Raw genomic sequence first — 16,223 nt, forward strand, 5'->3', positions numbered from 1 at the left:
ATCCACACATAAGAGTGTAAAAAAAATCCATCCCAACAGATGCATGAAATCTATCACAGGAATGCAATAAATGTGAAAAAACAAGGTAACACGACACCTCCTAAAGTTCATAATTCACCAGCAACTGACTGCAAAGATATTGAAGTGGATGAAATACCAGACATAAAATTCAAAAGAAGATCTGGGCACAGTGGTAGTAATCCCAGCCAGCTCCAGAGGCTGAGGCAGGAGGATCTTGAGTTCAAAGCCAGGCTCAACAGTAGTGAGGCACTAAGTGAGACCTTGTGTCTAAATAAAATGCAAAATAGGGCTGGGGATGTGGCTCAGTGGTCAAGTGCCCCTGAGTTCAATCCCCAGTACATCCCTGAAAAAAAAGTTCAAAAGAAGATTATAAAAATGATCAATGAATTATAAAATGATCAATGATTATAAAAATGATCTGTGTTCTTCCAAGAGAACACAGAAAAGCAGCTGAATGAATTAAGGAAGACAGAGCAGGGTATGAATGAGAAATTCAACAGAGAGAAATACTGAAAAAGAACTAAATAGGAATCTTTGAAATGAAAGACAATAAATCAAATGTCCGGTTGAAACTATAATATAGAGCATACTATGCTGATAGAATCTCAGAGCGGAAAGACAAAGTGGCCAATTGTGAACAGACAGTATTACAAAGAAAAAAAATAACCATGATTAGATTTCTGAGGCAGAAGGATTGCAAGTTCAAAGCCAACTCAGTGAGACCCTTTCTCTAAATACAATACAAAATAGGACTAAGGAATGTGGCTCAGTGGTCGAGTGCCCCTGAGTTCAGTCCCCAGTACCGCCCCCCCCCACCCCCCAAAAAGAAATCTGGGATAACATTAAGAGACCAAATTTAAGAATTCCTAGAATGGAAGAGGGTTGTGAGATGTAGGCTAATAGCATGGTTATCATGTTAAGGGAAATAATAATCAAACTTTCCAAACTTTGAGAAAGAGATGCACATTCACATACACATACAGGAGGCATTCAGAACCCTAAATAGACAAGCTCAAGAGAGAATTTCTCTGTGGCACATTATAATTAATACACACAAAAAAAGAGAATTTTGAAAGTCTCAAGAGAAAAACATCAGGTAATATTTAGAGGTAAGCCAATCATAATAACTTTTGGAGTTCTCGTTACAAACTCTAAAATCCAGGAGGACTTGGAATAATGTGTTCTAAGCCTGACAACCAAGATTGCTATATCCAGAAAAGCTATCCTGTAGAACCAAAAGAGAAAATCCTTCCAAGATTAAGAAAAAACTAAAACAGTGCATGACTTTTAAGCCAGCACTACAGAAAATACTTAAAGAAATACTACACAGGGAAGAGCTAGCCATAAAACAAACCCCAGAGCTGGCAGATGGACATCTCATTTAAAGAGTAGCTATGCAAAAGAGAAACAGGACCCAATTAAACATCAGAAATAAATCAACATAGTTGGAGTTAACAAACATCTCTGTATAATGACATTGAATGTAAATATTCTAAACTTTCCAATTAAGAGAGAGGCTGGCAGAATGGATTAAAAAATAAGACCCAACTATATATTGTTTGTAAGACACTAGCCTTACAGGCAAAGACAGCCACAGGCTACAAGTGAAAGGATGGAAATGGAGTCTGAAAGATAAGCAGGAGTAGCTGTTTTCATATCCCACAAAGCTGACTGCAAGCAAAATTAATCAGAAGAGACAGGGTTTCTTCATACTGGTAAAGGGAACAATCCAACAAGAAGATAAAAAAAAAATAGTAAATATGCCCCAAATGTTGGTGCACCTAATTACAGAAAACACTACTCGGCTTAAAAGACTCAGATGTACCCCAGAACAATAATACAGGTTGATTTCAACACACCTCTTTCACCAATGGATAGGTCATATAGACATACTCAGTAAAGATTCTTCGAACCTAAAAAATATTATAAATCAAATGGATTTAATAGACATATAAAATATTTCCTCCAACAGCCAAATTCTCTCTTCATGGCAGCTGTTCATAGAACCTTTTTTTTTAATTTTTTTTTTTTTAAGTGGACACAACATCTTTATTTTTACATTTATATGGTGCTAAGGATCGAACTCAGTGCCTCAAGCATGCTAGGCAAGCACTCTACCACTGAGCCACAACCCCAGCCCCTAGAATCTTTTTCAAAATAGACTATTTTAGACCACAGAGCAATTCTTAGCAAATGTTAAAAAATCAATTTAATTTTTTGCACCTTGTCTGATCATAATGGAATGAAATTAGAAATAAATATAAAAGAACTTATGGAAACTATATAAATGCATGGAAATTGAACAGTACACTTTTGAATGATTAATGACAAAAGAAATCAGGGGAGAAATTTAAAAATTGTTAAAATCAAGCAAGAATAGTGATACAACATACCTGAACTTCTGGGACACAATGAAGGTGGTCTAAAAGGAAAATTTATAGCTATGAATTCATATATAAAAGTTCCTTGATAAACAAAAATAAAGCAGTTCCACCCAATAGAAGGAGGTAAAATAAGATCAAGGCTAAAATCAGTAAAATTGAGGATAAAAAATAAACACAAAGGATTAATGAAGAGTTGGTTCTTTGGAAAGATAAGTAAGATTGACAAACCCTTAGCCAAACAAATCAAAAGAAAAAAGAAGACATGAACTAATAAAATTGGAGATGAAAAAGGAGAAATCACCTTATACATCACAGTAATCCAGAGGATCATTAGGGACTATTTTGAAAACACATAGTTAAATAAATTGGAAAACCTAGAAGAAATGGATATATTTCTAGATATGTATGAATTCAGAGATAATAGAAAACCTAAACAGAACAAGAACTAGAAATAAGAAGCAATATTAAAACGTCTTCCAACAGGGGCTGGGGTTGTGGTAGAGTGCTTGTCTAGCACCTGTGAGGCACTGGGTTCAATCCTCAGCACCACATAAAAAATAAATGAAGTAAGGCTGGGGATGTGGCTCAAGCGGTAGTGCGCTCGCCTGACATGCTTGGCGCGCTGGGTTCGATCCTCAACACCACATAAAAATAAAATAAAGATATTGTGTCTACCTAAAAAAACTAAAAAAAATAAATATTTTAAAAAATAAATAAATAAAGTAAAAAAAAATAAAAAGTCTGCCAACAAAGAAAAGCCCAGGACCAGATGGATTCTCAGTTGCATTCTACCAGACCCAAACTAATGCCTATGCTTTTCAAATAGAGGTGAAACACTTCCAGATTGATTCTATGAAGCTAGTAATACTCTTACAAAAACCAGATAAGAGCACACTGAAGAAAGAAAAATACCAACCAATATGCCTGATAAGCTTAAATGTAGAACTCCTTAATAAAATATTAGCAAATCGTATTCAACAACATATTAAGAGTGTACATCATGACCAGGTTGGTTTTAGTCTAGGATTTCAAGGATGGATTAACATGCAAATCAGTAAGTATTCTTTACCATATAAAAAGAATTCAGGACCAAAATCACAGAGTGTCCCATTAGGTGCAGAGAAAGCCTTCAACAAAAGTCAGCATTCATTCATGATAAAAACACCAAAGAAACTAGGGATGGAAGGAACTTACCTCAACATCATAAAGGCTATATACAAACAGAAAGCCAATATCATAATGAATGGAGAAAAACTGAAAGCATTTCCTTTAAAATCCAAAACAAAACAAGGATGTCCACTCTCAACATTCCTAATTAATATAGTATTAGAAATTCTAGCCAGAGCAATTAGGCAAGAGAAGGAAATAAAAGGGATTAAAAATAGGAAAGGAAGAAGCCAAATTATAGATGATATAATTCTATATTTAGAAGATCTACCAGAAGATTGCTAGAGCTAATAAACAAATTCAGTAACATTGCAAATTACAAAATCACCATGCAAAAATCAATAGCCCATTCACAATAGCCTAAAACAAAAACTCTAAGAATAGATCTTTTACCACGGGGTAAAATAGATCTTTTACCACGGAGGTAAAAGATTGCTGCAATGAAAACTATAGAACACTGAAGAAAATTGAAAAGGACATAGAAAATGGAAGGACTTTCCATGTTCGTGGATAATCAAAATATATTGTTAAAATGGCCATATTACCAAAACAATATACAGATTCAGTGTAGTCCTGAACAAAATACCAATGACATTCTTCACAGAACTAGAAAAAGTGTTTGAAAGAATAAAAAGATCCAAAATAGCCAATGCAATTGTTAACCGAAAAAAAAAAAACGCTGGATGTATCACAATACCTGACTTCAAATTATACTACAGAGGTGTTGTAACAAAACTACATGGTACTGGTATTAAAACACACATATAGACCAATGGTACAGAATAGAATACAGTCAGCCCTACAGTCATCTGATCTATTACAAAGTTGGTAAAAACATGTTGAAGAAAAGACAGCCTTTTAAAAAACAAATAGGGCTGGAAAAACCAGTTATTCGTATGTAGAAGAATAAGACCAGATCCTTCTCTCTCACACTGCACAAAGTTTACCAGAAACTGTGCAACTCCTAGTAGAAAACATAGGGTCAGTACCCCAGCATGTAGGCACAGGCAACACCTTTCTCAGTATCTATAGCTCAGGAAGGAATATAAGGAATTAATAAATGGGAAGACATCAAATTAAAAATCTTCTGGAAAGCAAAGGAAATAAGAATATGAAGAGAAAACCTACAGAATGGGAAAAAATCTTTGCTAGCTATTCTTCTGACAGAGAATTAATATCCAGAATATATAAAGGGCTCAAAAAACTCAACACCAAAAAAAGCAAATAGCCCAATTAATAAATGGGCAAATAAACGAACCAGACACTTCTTAAAAGAAGAAACACAAATTTATGAAAAAATTATTGGCCAACAAATATATGAAAAAATGTTCAACATCATTAGCAGTCAGGGAAATGCAAATCGGGACTATACTGAGATTTCATTTCCCTCCAGTTGGAGTGGCAGCCATTAAGAATACAAACAATAATAAATGCTGGAGAGAATATGGGGGGAAAAGCAACACTTACAGGAAGAATGAAATGTCATTTGCAGGAAAATCGATGGAAGTTGAGAACATTATGTTAAGTGAAGTAAGCCAAACTCAAAAAGTCAAGGGTCGTGTGTTTTTTCCTATATGTAGAAGCTAGAGAAGAACAAGGAAAAGAAAGGTGATGGGAGTCTCATGAAAATTGAAGGGAACTCACTAGAGGGAAGGGACCATAGGGTGGCGGGGGCACAAGACAGGTAAAAGGGAAATACTGGGGATTGATATTGGCCCAATCATATTGTCATATTGTATACATATATGAATATGTAACAGTGAATTCCATCATCATGAATATTTACAATGTGCCAATAAAAAATGTGGGGGGAAAAAAACCAAAAATAGGCTTTTACTAAACGAGAAAAGAATGCTTCTGGTAAATATTGTCGGGGTGGGGGGTTGATAGGGATCAAACCCAGGGCCTCATGCATGCTAAGCAAATGCTTTACCACTATAGATTTTTTAAATTTATTTATTTTTTTAGTTTTACTGATTTTATTTTTTTAATACACAATAGCAGAATGCATTGCAATTCTTATTACACATTTGGAGTACAATTTTTCATATCTCTGTTTGTATGTAAAGTATGTTGACACCCAATTCAAGTCTTCATACATGTACTTTGGATAGTGATGTCCATAACATTCCACTGTTCTTGCTAATCCCCTGCCCCCTCCCTTTCCCTCCCACCCCTCTTCCCTATCTAGAGTTCCTCTATTCCTCTCATGCTCTCCCTCCGTACCCCACTATGAGTCAGCCTCCTTATGTCAGAAAACATTAGGCATTTGTTTTTTGGGGATTGGCTAAATTCACTTAGCATTATCTTCTCCAATGCCATCCATTTACCTGCACATGCCATGATTTTATTCTCTTTTAATGCTGAGTAAAATTCCATTAAACAAGCGCCATACATCACTCAATCTTTTATTTGATATCAATATCTGGCCAAATTCAAACACACAGAGTAAATCACAGATTCCTACCTTGAAATAGATTAAATAGACAGATTTACCAAGTACAAAGTCCTTAAATTTTTCTTTATTTTAGTAAAATAAATCTATTTTCTTAACAGATATAAGACACCCTGAAGAACTTTCTCTCTTGAAAAAACCCAGAGATCCAACAAAGAAAAAAAAGAAAAAGCTAGATGACCAGTCTGAAGATGAGGCGCTTGAATTAGAGGGGCCTCTTATCACTCCTGGATCAGGTAAGACTGACTAAGCTAGAGGCAGAGAACCCTGGACTATGTGTTTTGATAGAGGGTAAATGGATTGTGTAGGTCAAGAGAGTACTCAGGTCAAAAAAACCAAAAAAGTCTTAGCATCTTTACCTAGTCATGGAACACCTTCAGTGTCATTTAATTTCTGTCATTTGTAAATCATTATGTCAGTTGTTAATGTCAAATCAATATGAAGGAAGTCTGATTTTCTTGCTCAGAGTGGACTCAGTTCTTTGGTTTGGAGAAATTAGAAGATTTTTAGTGTGTAGATTATGAAAACCACCAGTGTTTAGTTCATACATTATTACCTAAAACTTTACTTAAATTACTTAACTTTCCCTGTGCTTTGCATACTCTGGTCCCTTTGCCTCCCTACATTTTTTTCTTCAAGTTTCACTCCTTAGAGAAACTTTTTCTAATTTCAACATTTTACTTTCCTAATATGAATTAGGTATCCTTGTGTCATAAGTCACCACTTTTCTGCGTTTTATATTATACTCTGTGTTGTCCTCTAGTAGTTGTGAGTTCCCTTCACTAAGGGGGACACCCTCATCTTTTTATTACCAGGACCTTACTCAGTACATGATGTACATCAGGTAGATAGGAAATTGGGTATCTAGATGATTAATTAATAGATATATATTTTCATAGTCCTAGGCATATGTGTGGTTTGAACATTACAGAGTGCCACATTTCCATTGGCCACACTTTCTCTGTTAGTTAAGATAAGTCCCTCCAGCAAATATCTAAGTTTTCTTCATTCCTGGCTTTTAAATTTGGGGGTGATGATGATGATGGTGATAGACACTTACTAATTGCAAGCTATTCCCACATCTACAAATGTGCTGTATCTGTGAAAACTCATTCTCCACTACAACCCTTTGAAGTAGATTCTGTTATTACCCAAAGGTTAAGAATATAGAAAGGACTCAAAAAACTCAACACCAAAAAAAGCAAATATCCCAATTAATAAATGGGCAAATAAACTAACCAGACACTTCTTAAAAGAAGAAACACAAATATATGAAAAAATTAGTAAGGATGAAGGATTAAAAAATTAAGGATGAAGAAATCATTGCATCAAAAGGTTAGGAATTCTAGGATCATAGACCTTGTAACTTTTTTGTTATTACTTATGTTGAAATTGTATTTGAGAAATAAGATCATGCTTATTCTTAAGTAGTTTATAGGTTAGTTGAAATATAGTTTCTGTATTTAAGGAGATAATGCATCAGTGCTAAATGAACGTTTTAGAAGATAATGTTTTAGAAATTCAGTAAACAAAATCATTAGTCCCAGATTAGAGTATATTCCTTGTTACAGGTTGGGGAATTAAGTTTGCTAATTAAGCTTTTTTTCCAGTGGCTAGAATTTTGATGAAAACGCAATCCAAACAAGTAATAATAGTGACAAAGAACATCCTTGGAAAAGAAAAATATATGGACATGATCATTGTACAATATATGGAATTGTGAGCTCACAATTATGCATGTATTGAAATGTCACAGTGAAACCCATTAATTTGTATGGTTAATATATGTTAATAAATAAATAAATAAAAGTGCAAGGCATGAATAAATTCCTTGAGCAGATTCTTGAGAGAGATCCTTAAGTACTCCAAGATCACATTGGAGAATATTTAATGGCAGTTTAATGAATTCAGACTAGTAATTATAGAGTGATTGATTTCCTAAACATGTTACAAAAAGAAATCATTATTTTTGAAAGAATGTCAAATTTACTTCCATTCAGTAATTGTAGAGGAGGAAATGGGGAGAAATGTATTTTGAATAAGAGGTAGCAGCCCACAGATTGATGAAGTAAAAAGAGAGTATATTGTGATATAAGAAATATATTTTGGTCTTCCTTTAGTGTTTGTAACAGAGCTCCTAAAACTTTTGCAATAAAAGCCATAAAGGAACATCTTTTATTGTTCATAACAGACCCCTTTCAAGCAGAATTGTTTGTTAATGATATAACAAACAAAATCATGAGGTATAAACAAAAAAATGAGGTGATCCTTAGCCCTCATTTTCCTGTGAAGAAGAGAGAGGCTGTGAGTTAATCACCAAATTAGGTCATTCTCTGTAACTATAACAAAACTCCTAAGACTGGGTAACTCATAATAGAGGTTTATTTAGCTAGCGGTGTGGAGGTTCAAAAGCATGGTGCCAGCATCACATTGACTCTGATAAAGACTTTTTGGCCTCACAATGGCAGAAATATGTGCAAGAGGGAGTATTTTAGCTTTTGCAGTGCTATGACCAAAAGACTTGACAAGAACAATTTAAGAGGAGGGGAAGTTTTATTAAGGGCTTATGGTTTCAGAGGTCTCAGTCCATAGATGGCAGAGTCCATAGTTCTTTGCCTGAGATGAAGCAGAACAGCATGGTGGAAAGGGTGTGGCAGAGGAAAGCAGCTAGGGACTTGGTACCAGGAAGCAGAGAGAACTTTCACTCCCCAGGACAAAATATAAATGCTAGAGTCACACTCCCAGTGACCTATATCCTCCAGCCACACTCTGCCTACCTGCAGTTACCACCCAGTTAATACATTCAAGTGGATAATTGTACCAATTAGGTTAACCTTCTTGCATTGTCTCACAAATGAGTTTTTGGAGGACATACCATAACAGGAAGAGATACAAGTCAATACAGGAAGCCAGAGCACAATTCAGTGGTTAGGCTTTCTCTTTTTGTAACAACCCTCTTAGAAGAACTAAATCAGAGTTCCATGAGAACTAACTCATTTTTTTCTGAAGGTAGTACCCCCTACCAGTGATCTAAACACTTGCCACTAAGCCCTACCTCTTAATGTTCTGACTACCTAACATTGACACACTAGGGATCAGACTTCCAGCACTTGGAGACAAACCACATCCAAACCACATTAATCATTTTAAGCAATTGTTCTTAAAATATATAGTTAACCCTGCATAAAACCCCAAAAAGATGGGATTTTAGAGAGTTTCCAGGTTGGTGAACATGTGGAGATTCTTCAAGAGTAGTGTCCCTAGAAAGGACATGGGTGTGTCTGTGTACTTACCACATAACTTGCCCTATGCATCTCTTTCATTTCACTGTTCCTCAGTTGTATGCTTTTGTAATAAACTGTAATCTAGTAAGTAAACTGTCCTGAGTTCTCTGAGCCTTTCTAGTAAATCATGAAACCCAGGGAGAGGGTATGGGAATATCTAACCTATAACCAGTTGACCAGAAGCACACAGGTGATAATATGTACTTGCAACTGGCCTCTGAAGTGGGGGACAATGTTTTCAAATATACTGAAAGTTCTCCCTCCTACCCCCATCTTCCCCATCCCCAGCCCTGCCAACCAAAGGGACAGTTTTGAGTCAGCTTTTCCCCCACCCTAAATTCAGTTAAAGAAGAAAAAAGTTAATATCTTAAATAATTTATCTTAAAAGCATAAATATACACTCCTTCATCTGCTTTTATAATGTGGGTCTACAGACCTTCTTAGTATGGGTCTGCTGGTTGGAGTTTTGAAGTTTTTTTTTGTTTTTTTTTTTATTATAAACTATGTCCCGTGTCTGTAGTATGTGCTTTTAAAGATTTCTGGTTTCAGGTCAAAGTTGAGTGAAAATTTGAAGTCTGCAAAACAAGATCATAAAGTCTATAGATTTTTGCCACATCTTCTGTCCTAGTCTTTGGGAATTGCTGGTCATCACCTAACTCAGCAAGTCGTTCTAACTTTCCCAGGTGCCCAGGACAGTTAACTGTAGTTGTCATAGGTTCTGCACTTCTTTGTTTTTTCATGTTTTATGTTTCCCAGCTTTGCTTGAATTCTGTAACAAATGAAACTGGTATAAATAATTTGGTGGGTTTAGAGAGTCATTTGCCAGCTGTAGATTTCAAAATGTTGTGGTTTTTATGGGGCCAGGGGTGGGATTGAGGCAATTTGGTAAACAAGTGAGTCAGTTAAGTGGTTAAAAGGGCTCTGCTGTACTTAATCTGCTCAGACAGTAGTTTACATCCTAGCTATTTAAGAGAAAATGCAAGGATAATTTTGATTGTATCTTTAGGAGATAACCAGCCTCCACTTTAGATACTAACTTGCACTCTTGTGGTTCCTTCTTGGTGCTGTTCCTAAACTGCCCAATTTTTGGCTGGCTTGTACCCAAGAATAGTGTCCTCTTCAATTCTCGCCCTGCCCGATCTTGGGCTCCCTTGTTCTTCCCACCACTGGTTAGTTCTTTTCACTCAGACTGCAGCTGCTGTTTATTGCTGGTCTGTGTACCATTCCTGAGTTCTTCTCTCTCAGAGGCTTGACCTTTGGACAGCTTTGAGTGCCCTTAGGGACACTTCTGGACTGTTTATGTGCAAGGGATCCTTTTCAAAGAGGAAATCGATGTTTTTCTTGAATTATATTATTATCAGCTACATTTTATTGAGCAATTTCTGGTCCCGAATACTATATGTAATATGTTTAATTTTCATAACAATTCTGAAAGATAAATGCCATTATAAGAAAAATTCAGAGTGATTAAGTCACTTGCCTTAATTTAGATGTTATGAAACTATTCTGATTGCCACCACACATGTAGAGTACAGTGTCTAGATTTCTTGCGGAATTTAAATTTAAAATTCTTTTCTTTTTTTTCCTCTAAGGTAAACAACTCTACAAAAATTAGGCAAGAGCTAGGTATGGCTTCTGGCCACTTACAGATTTGCTATAAGTAAGGGTCTGCATACTCACAAAGAACAGGAAGGGATGGAGGAGGGTTCAGCATGTGGGGTGGTGGTCAGAGTGCTGGCTTTGGAACAGGGCAGACCTGGGCTCAAAGGTCAGCAAACAAAGCAAATGTGTCAGTGACCAGAGGCCACACCTAGTTTTTGCTTAATTTTTGTAGAGTTGTTTACCTTAAATAAAAAATAATTTTAAATTTAAATTCCTTAGGAAATTTTTACACTGTACATGTATGACAGAATAGTTTCACATCATCCAAATAACACTGAAGGTCTTTCAGAGTTAGAATTTATGAAGCAAGGGGAATTTTGGTGCCCAGAAACCAAAATGCATAGAAATTCTAAGACTCTGCTGGCCCAGTAAACAGGAAATCTCGAAATTTTTAGAATATCCAGAATGGCTAGAAGCTGATTCTTGGGTATTAAAAGTATATAAAAAAAAAAAATCCCAGTTTGTATTTTATAAATAAGACAAGACAGTAGGTACTAGAGGAATTGGAAGTATTGGATGATTTTCTAATAGTTCGTTCATAATGTTTTTTTTCCTTTCCCTTCAACTGCAGTGATAATGACAAAAATGTAGGAAATCTGGTTAGTATAACTTAAACTACTGAATTACAACAATTAACATCAGTCTTTTCACTGAATTATTATGCTACAGAACCTTGATTAACCCATAATAATTTGGACTGAACAACCTACTCATATTTCCCCTTTTAGAAATCACATCTAATATGAATTCATATTTAGAGACTTTGGTTTGTTAGGAAAGTGGGCTTAAAACAGTATCACAAATAAGCTCATAGTTTATTTTCCCTCTAGGTTGTCTCTGATTTATAATGGTTGAAGAATAGGTATATGTTGTTTATTTAAAAAATACATTTATTAAGAGTGTATATGCTAGAAGAAAATTTACCCAGATAGAATAAGCTTATAATGCAAGTTCTCCCCCCTCCCCCGACACACAAAGTTATACACATACTAACATGTGTGGTATCTTTCACTTGGTCTCAAAAAAACTCCTGCAATTTTGGTGACATCCCCATTTTGCTTCTGAGGAAAGACTCCTCAGGGGTTAATTTGTCCAGTCACAAAGTTAATAAGGAGCAGAGCTAGAAAGTACCTTCAGGTCTGTCTGGCCTCCGTACTTAGGTTTTTATAATCATTATGGAACAGCATCTCTCCAATTATAACATTTAAATTATTTTCTGAATTATAATAGATATCTTTGCTAAAATATTAGTATGTAAATTATATCTCAACAAATCTTTTTTAAAAAAACATTTATTTTTCAGTTGTTGTTGGACACAGTACCTTTATTTTATTTATTTATTTTTATGCAGTGCTGAGGATTGAACCAAGGGCCTCACATGTGCTAGGCGAGCACTCTACCACTGACCCACAACCCCAACCCAACAAAACTTATTTTTTAAAATAATTTTTCAAGAGGTAAAAGATTGAGTGAATTAATAATTTTCAGACTTTAAAATTCAGATTCATAAAGAGAATTATGATGAAATATCTGAGTTACCTTGCCTTACATGGCTGTGCTTAGGTGGCATGCTCTTAAATGCTTTGCCCTAACCCTAACCCTAGCCCTAACCCCTAACCCTAACCCTAACCCATGTAAATATCTGGTCTGTGAAGAGGTAACTGATTCCAAGTCAGGAGGAAGCAATTTTTCAAAGTAATAATACATTCTTCAATCTGGTTAGAGATTTACAAAGTTTAATAAATATCAGAATTTATTGTGTAAATAGAAAATTATCTCATCATAAACTTTTCTAAAAAATCTTAAAGACAGCTAGAAAAGGAAAAATCTAGATTCAAAATTAATGTAGAAAATAATCTATACTTGCTTGGCACTCTTAGAAAAATCACTCATGTAGGATGCCATTTTTTTTCTAACTCGAACTACCATTTTAAGCAACAAAACATTTTTTAAAACTATTTTTAAGTACAAGTAATGTGTGTTCATAGTAAGTATTTGGTTATTATAGAGCTATATATTTTTTCAATTTGTTTTTCCCCAACTAAAATGGAATTGTGTTATGTACACATTGTGTTTTCTTCACTCAATAAAATGGATTTCATTTTTTTATATCATAGTAGTCATGCATTGAATACAGCATCATAATAAATTCAAATTATACAGAAAATATACTAAACCAAAAGCAAAAATTCCTTTAAAATTTATTCCCTGGCTACTCCCTGTCAAGAGCCAACTATTTCTTGATAACTATGAAGTTTGGAATGCAATATGACAGTACCCTTTCTGTGTTAATTTACATGTGTGAGTATATATTTGCATATCTAGTTTTCATAATTATAAGATTTTAATATGCCATATTTTGCATTTCATTTTTGTCATTAAACAATTTTTGTTAATCTCTATCAGAGCAGTCCCAAGTTCTTATAATTGACTTCAACATTTTCTATACAGAAAATCTTAATACCTCATTTGTATATTTATTGAAACTAGTTTAGCTGTTTGCTGAGAACTTGGAACATAAAATTGCTTTCCTATGGGCTGGGGTTGTGGTTCAGTGGTAGAATGCTTGCCTAGCATGTGTGAGGCCCTAGGTTTGATCCTCAGCACCACATAAAAAAAATAAACATAATAAGAAAATATTGTGTCCAACTACAACTAAAAAATAAATTTTTTAAAAAAACTGCTTTCCTAGCAGGGCACAGTGGTGGCTTGGGATGCTGAGGCAGGAAGATCATTGAGTTCAAAGCCAGCCTCAGCAACTTAGCAAGGCTCTGTCTCTAAATTTTAAAAAATAATAATAAAAAAAGAGCTGGGGATGCGGCTCAATGGTTAAGCACCCCAGGTTCAATCCCCAGTACCTACCCCAACTCCTCCGCCAAAAAAAAAAAATTGCTTTCCTTATTTATATGGACATTTCATTGTATGCTTAACTAAAGCACAACTTCTATTCTTTTAATTTGGACAAGAAATTTTGTTTTACTTAAGTTGTAGCTTCTAGGGTTCTTTATTCTTAAATCCACTTGAAATGTCTACTTCAATTTATTATTCACAATTAGGAAAAAAATCTTTTCTTTTTCTTTTTTCTTTTCATGCTTTTGTTTCTGTCCTCTATCGTTGTCTTTCCTTTACCTTCTGAATTCCTTTCTTTCCTTTCCTGTAGGCACTGATGTTCTTTACATTGGCCCTCTGAAAGGTGAGCCTTACCACAATTAAACACAAAAATTGTTGGTCTGTCTGCTTCAGCTGTGTCCTTATTTTCTAATTTCTTTGAACTTACTTTTCCCCCAGATTTCCTGACAATTTAATTATTTTTTTATGGCTTTGGTATTATGCATTCTAATGTTATGCAAGTGGAGTTGAGTTCACATGTTCTTGAGAAAGGTAAAATAATGTGCTAAAGCTTTCTTTCCAGATTGAAGCTTGTGTTTCACAGTGTGCTCTATATCATAGTGTATGTTGTTATTGAGAACTTGAGATACTGTGCTCCTTCCTTAACTACCTCATTTTCATGTTATCAGGAAGTATATATTCAAGCCCAGGACTTTATAGTAAAACCATGACCCCCACTTATGATGCTCATGATGGAAGCCCCTTGTCACCAACTTCTGCTTGGTTTGGAGACAGTGCTCTGTCAGAAGGCAATCCTGGTATACTTGCTGTCAGTCAACCGATTACATCACCAGAAATCTTGGCAAAAATGTTCAAGCCTCAAGCTCTTCTCGATAAAGCAAAAATCAACCAAGGGTAAGTTTTAAGTTATGGATAGAATTGAAGAATTTATTTATCCACTTAGAGGTAGAAATATATGTTGATTCTGTTTTGCTTTGTTCCACTGCTCTTACTGCTCAGGTGGCTTGATTCCTCAAGATCTCTTATGGAACAAGATGTGAAGGAAAATGAGGCCTTGCTGCTTCGATTCAAGTATTACAGCTTTTTTGATTTGAATCCAAAGGTATCAAGGGCTTAAAGGGATCTTCTTTCTTTTTATTTCTGTTCTTTTGGATGTTGTTTTTTTTTTTGGAAGTTGGTAGAGAAAAGGAATTGTTTGTTTATAGCAAGTTTTAAATAATATTAAAAACCCAAACCTTTATGCAAAGGCATTTGTATTTTAAAAGGGTCTATTATTTTAGTAGTTTGAAACCATGATTAAGCCTTTTTTGTTAAGATAATTAAATTTTTGGTTGATTTACATTTAAAATGTACTAGTTTAGTACTACAGAATGGCAAAGTTATGTGGTTCTTTTTGGGGGTGGGTACCGTGGATTGAATCCAGGTCTGCCCTACCACTGAGATACACCCCCATCCTTTTTTTATTTTTTATTTTGAGACAGGATTTCACCAAATTGCCAAGGCTGGCCTTGAATTTATGATCCTCCTGCCTCATCTCCCTAGTAGCTGGGATTACAGGTGTGTACTACCACACCCAGCTTGGGTTTTGTTTTTTGTTTTTTTTTTTTAATTTATATATGACAGCAGAATGCATTACAATTCTTATTACGTATATAGAGCACAATTTTTTATATGTCTGGTTGTATACAAAGTATATTCACACCAATTCATGACTTTATACACATACTTTGGATAATAATGATCATCACATTCCACTGTCATTTTTAACTCCCTGCCCCCTCCTTTCCCCTCCAAACCCCTCTGTTTTATCTAGAGTTCGTCTATTCCTTCCATACTCCCTCTCCCTATCTCACTATGAATCAGCCTCCTTATATCAAAGAAAACATTCGGCATTTGGTTTTGGGGGATTGGCTAACTTCACTTAGCATGGGTTTTTTTGTTTGGTTTTGTTTTTGTTTTTAGCTTTTTGCTTAATTTAACATCTTTTTTCAGTTATACTGTAAGAAGGGCTGGGGATGTGACACAGTGGTAAGCACTTCCCCGGCCTGTGTGAGGCCTTGGGTTTGATCTCTGGCACCACAAATAAATACACAGTAAGGGAAAGAAGAGTTTTCTATAAGATTGCCTTTTCTGTTACTTTCAGATACTAATTGTACGCCAGAAGATCTTGTTTCAAAAAAAACACTTGTTTTTATGTCATGTACATTTTTAAGTCTACATTTCTTCCTAATAATTAGCCACACAGTGTTACCTGTTTTTCTGTGATTGGTATGATCTGTGCTACTATAGTGCTTTGCTTTCCTGGTAAAATTTAACTTTGTTGTGAAAATGTAGACACCATCCCCCACAGAATAAAGTTGGCACAGACGTTTGGCTCCTTTACTACTGAAACATACTGGG

The 16,223-nt window shown here is 35.1% G+C and overlaps 1 protein-coding gene across 6 annotated transcripts in view; it reads left to right on the top strand.

The window, feature by feature from the left end:
- Fermt2 (FERM domain containing kindlin 2) overlaps positions 1 to 16,223 on the top strand; it is a 77,144-nt gene that overhangs the window by 44,924 nt on the left and 15,997 nt on the right. For 3 of the 6 annotated variants that reach the window (XM_046461220.2, XM_046461222.2, XM_046461224.2), the window contains exons 4-7: positions 6,129 to 6,263; positions 14,134 to 14,166; positions 14,492 to 14,717; positions 14,823 to 14,925. In XM_046461220.2, the coding sequence (XP_046317176.1) occupies positions 6,129 to 6,263; positions 14,134 to 14,166; positions 14,492 to 14,717; positions 14,823 to 14,925 (497 nt within the window). The remainder of the gene's footprint in view (positions 1 to 6,128; positions 6,264 to 14,133; positions 14,167 to 14,491; positions 14,718 to 14,822; positions 14,926 to 16,223) is intronic. The other 3 variants (XM_046461223.2, XM_046461225.2, XM_046461226.2) reach the window with 1 other exon arrangement.

Source organism: Marmota monax, unplaced genomic scaffold, assembly GCF_021218885.2.
Source record: "Marmota monax isolate L192 unplaced genomic scaffold, Marmota_monax_Labrador192_F-V1.1 WCK01_AAM20220418_F8-fsc00001, whole genome shotgun sequence".
NCBI classification, from domain to species: Eukaryota; Metazoa; Chordata; class Mammalia; order Rodentia; family Sciuridae; genus Marmota; species Marmota monax.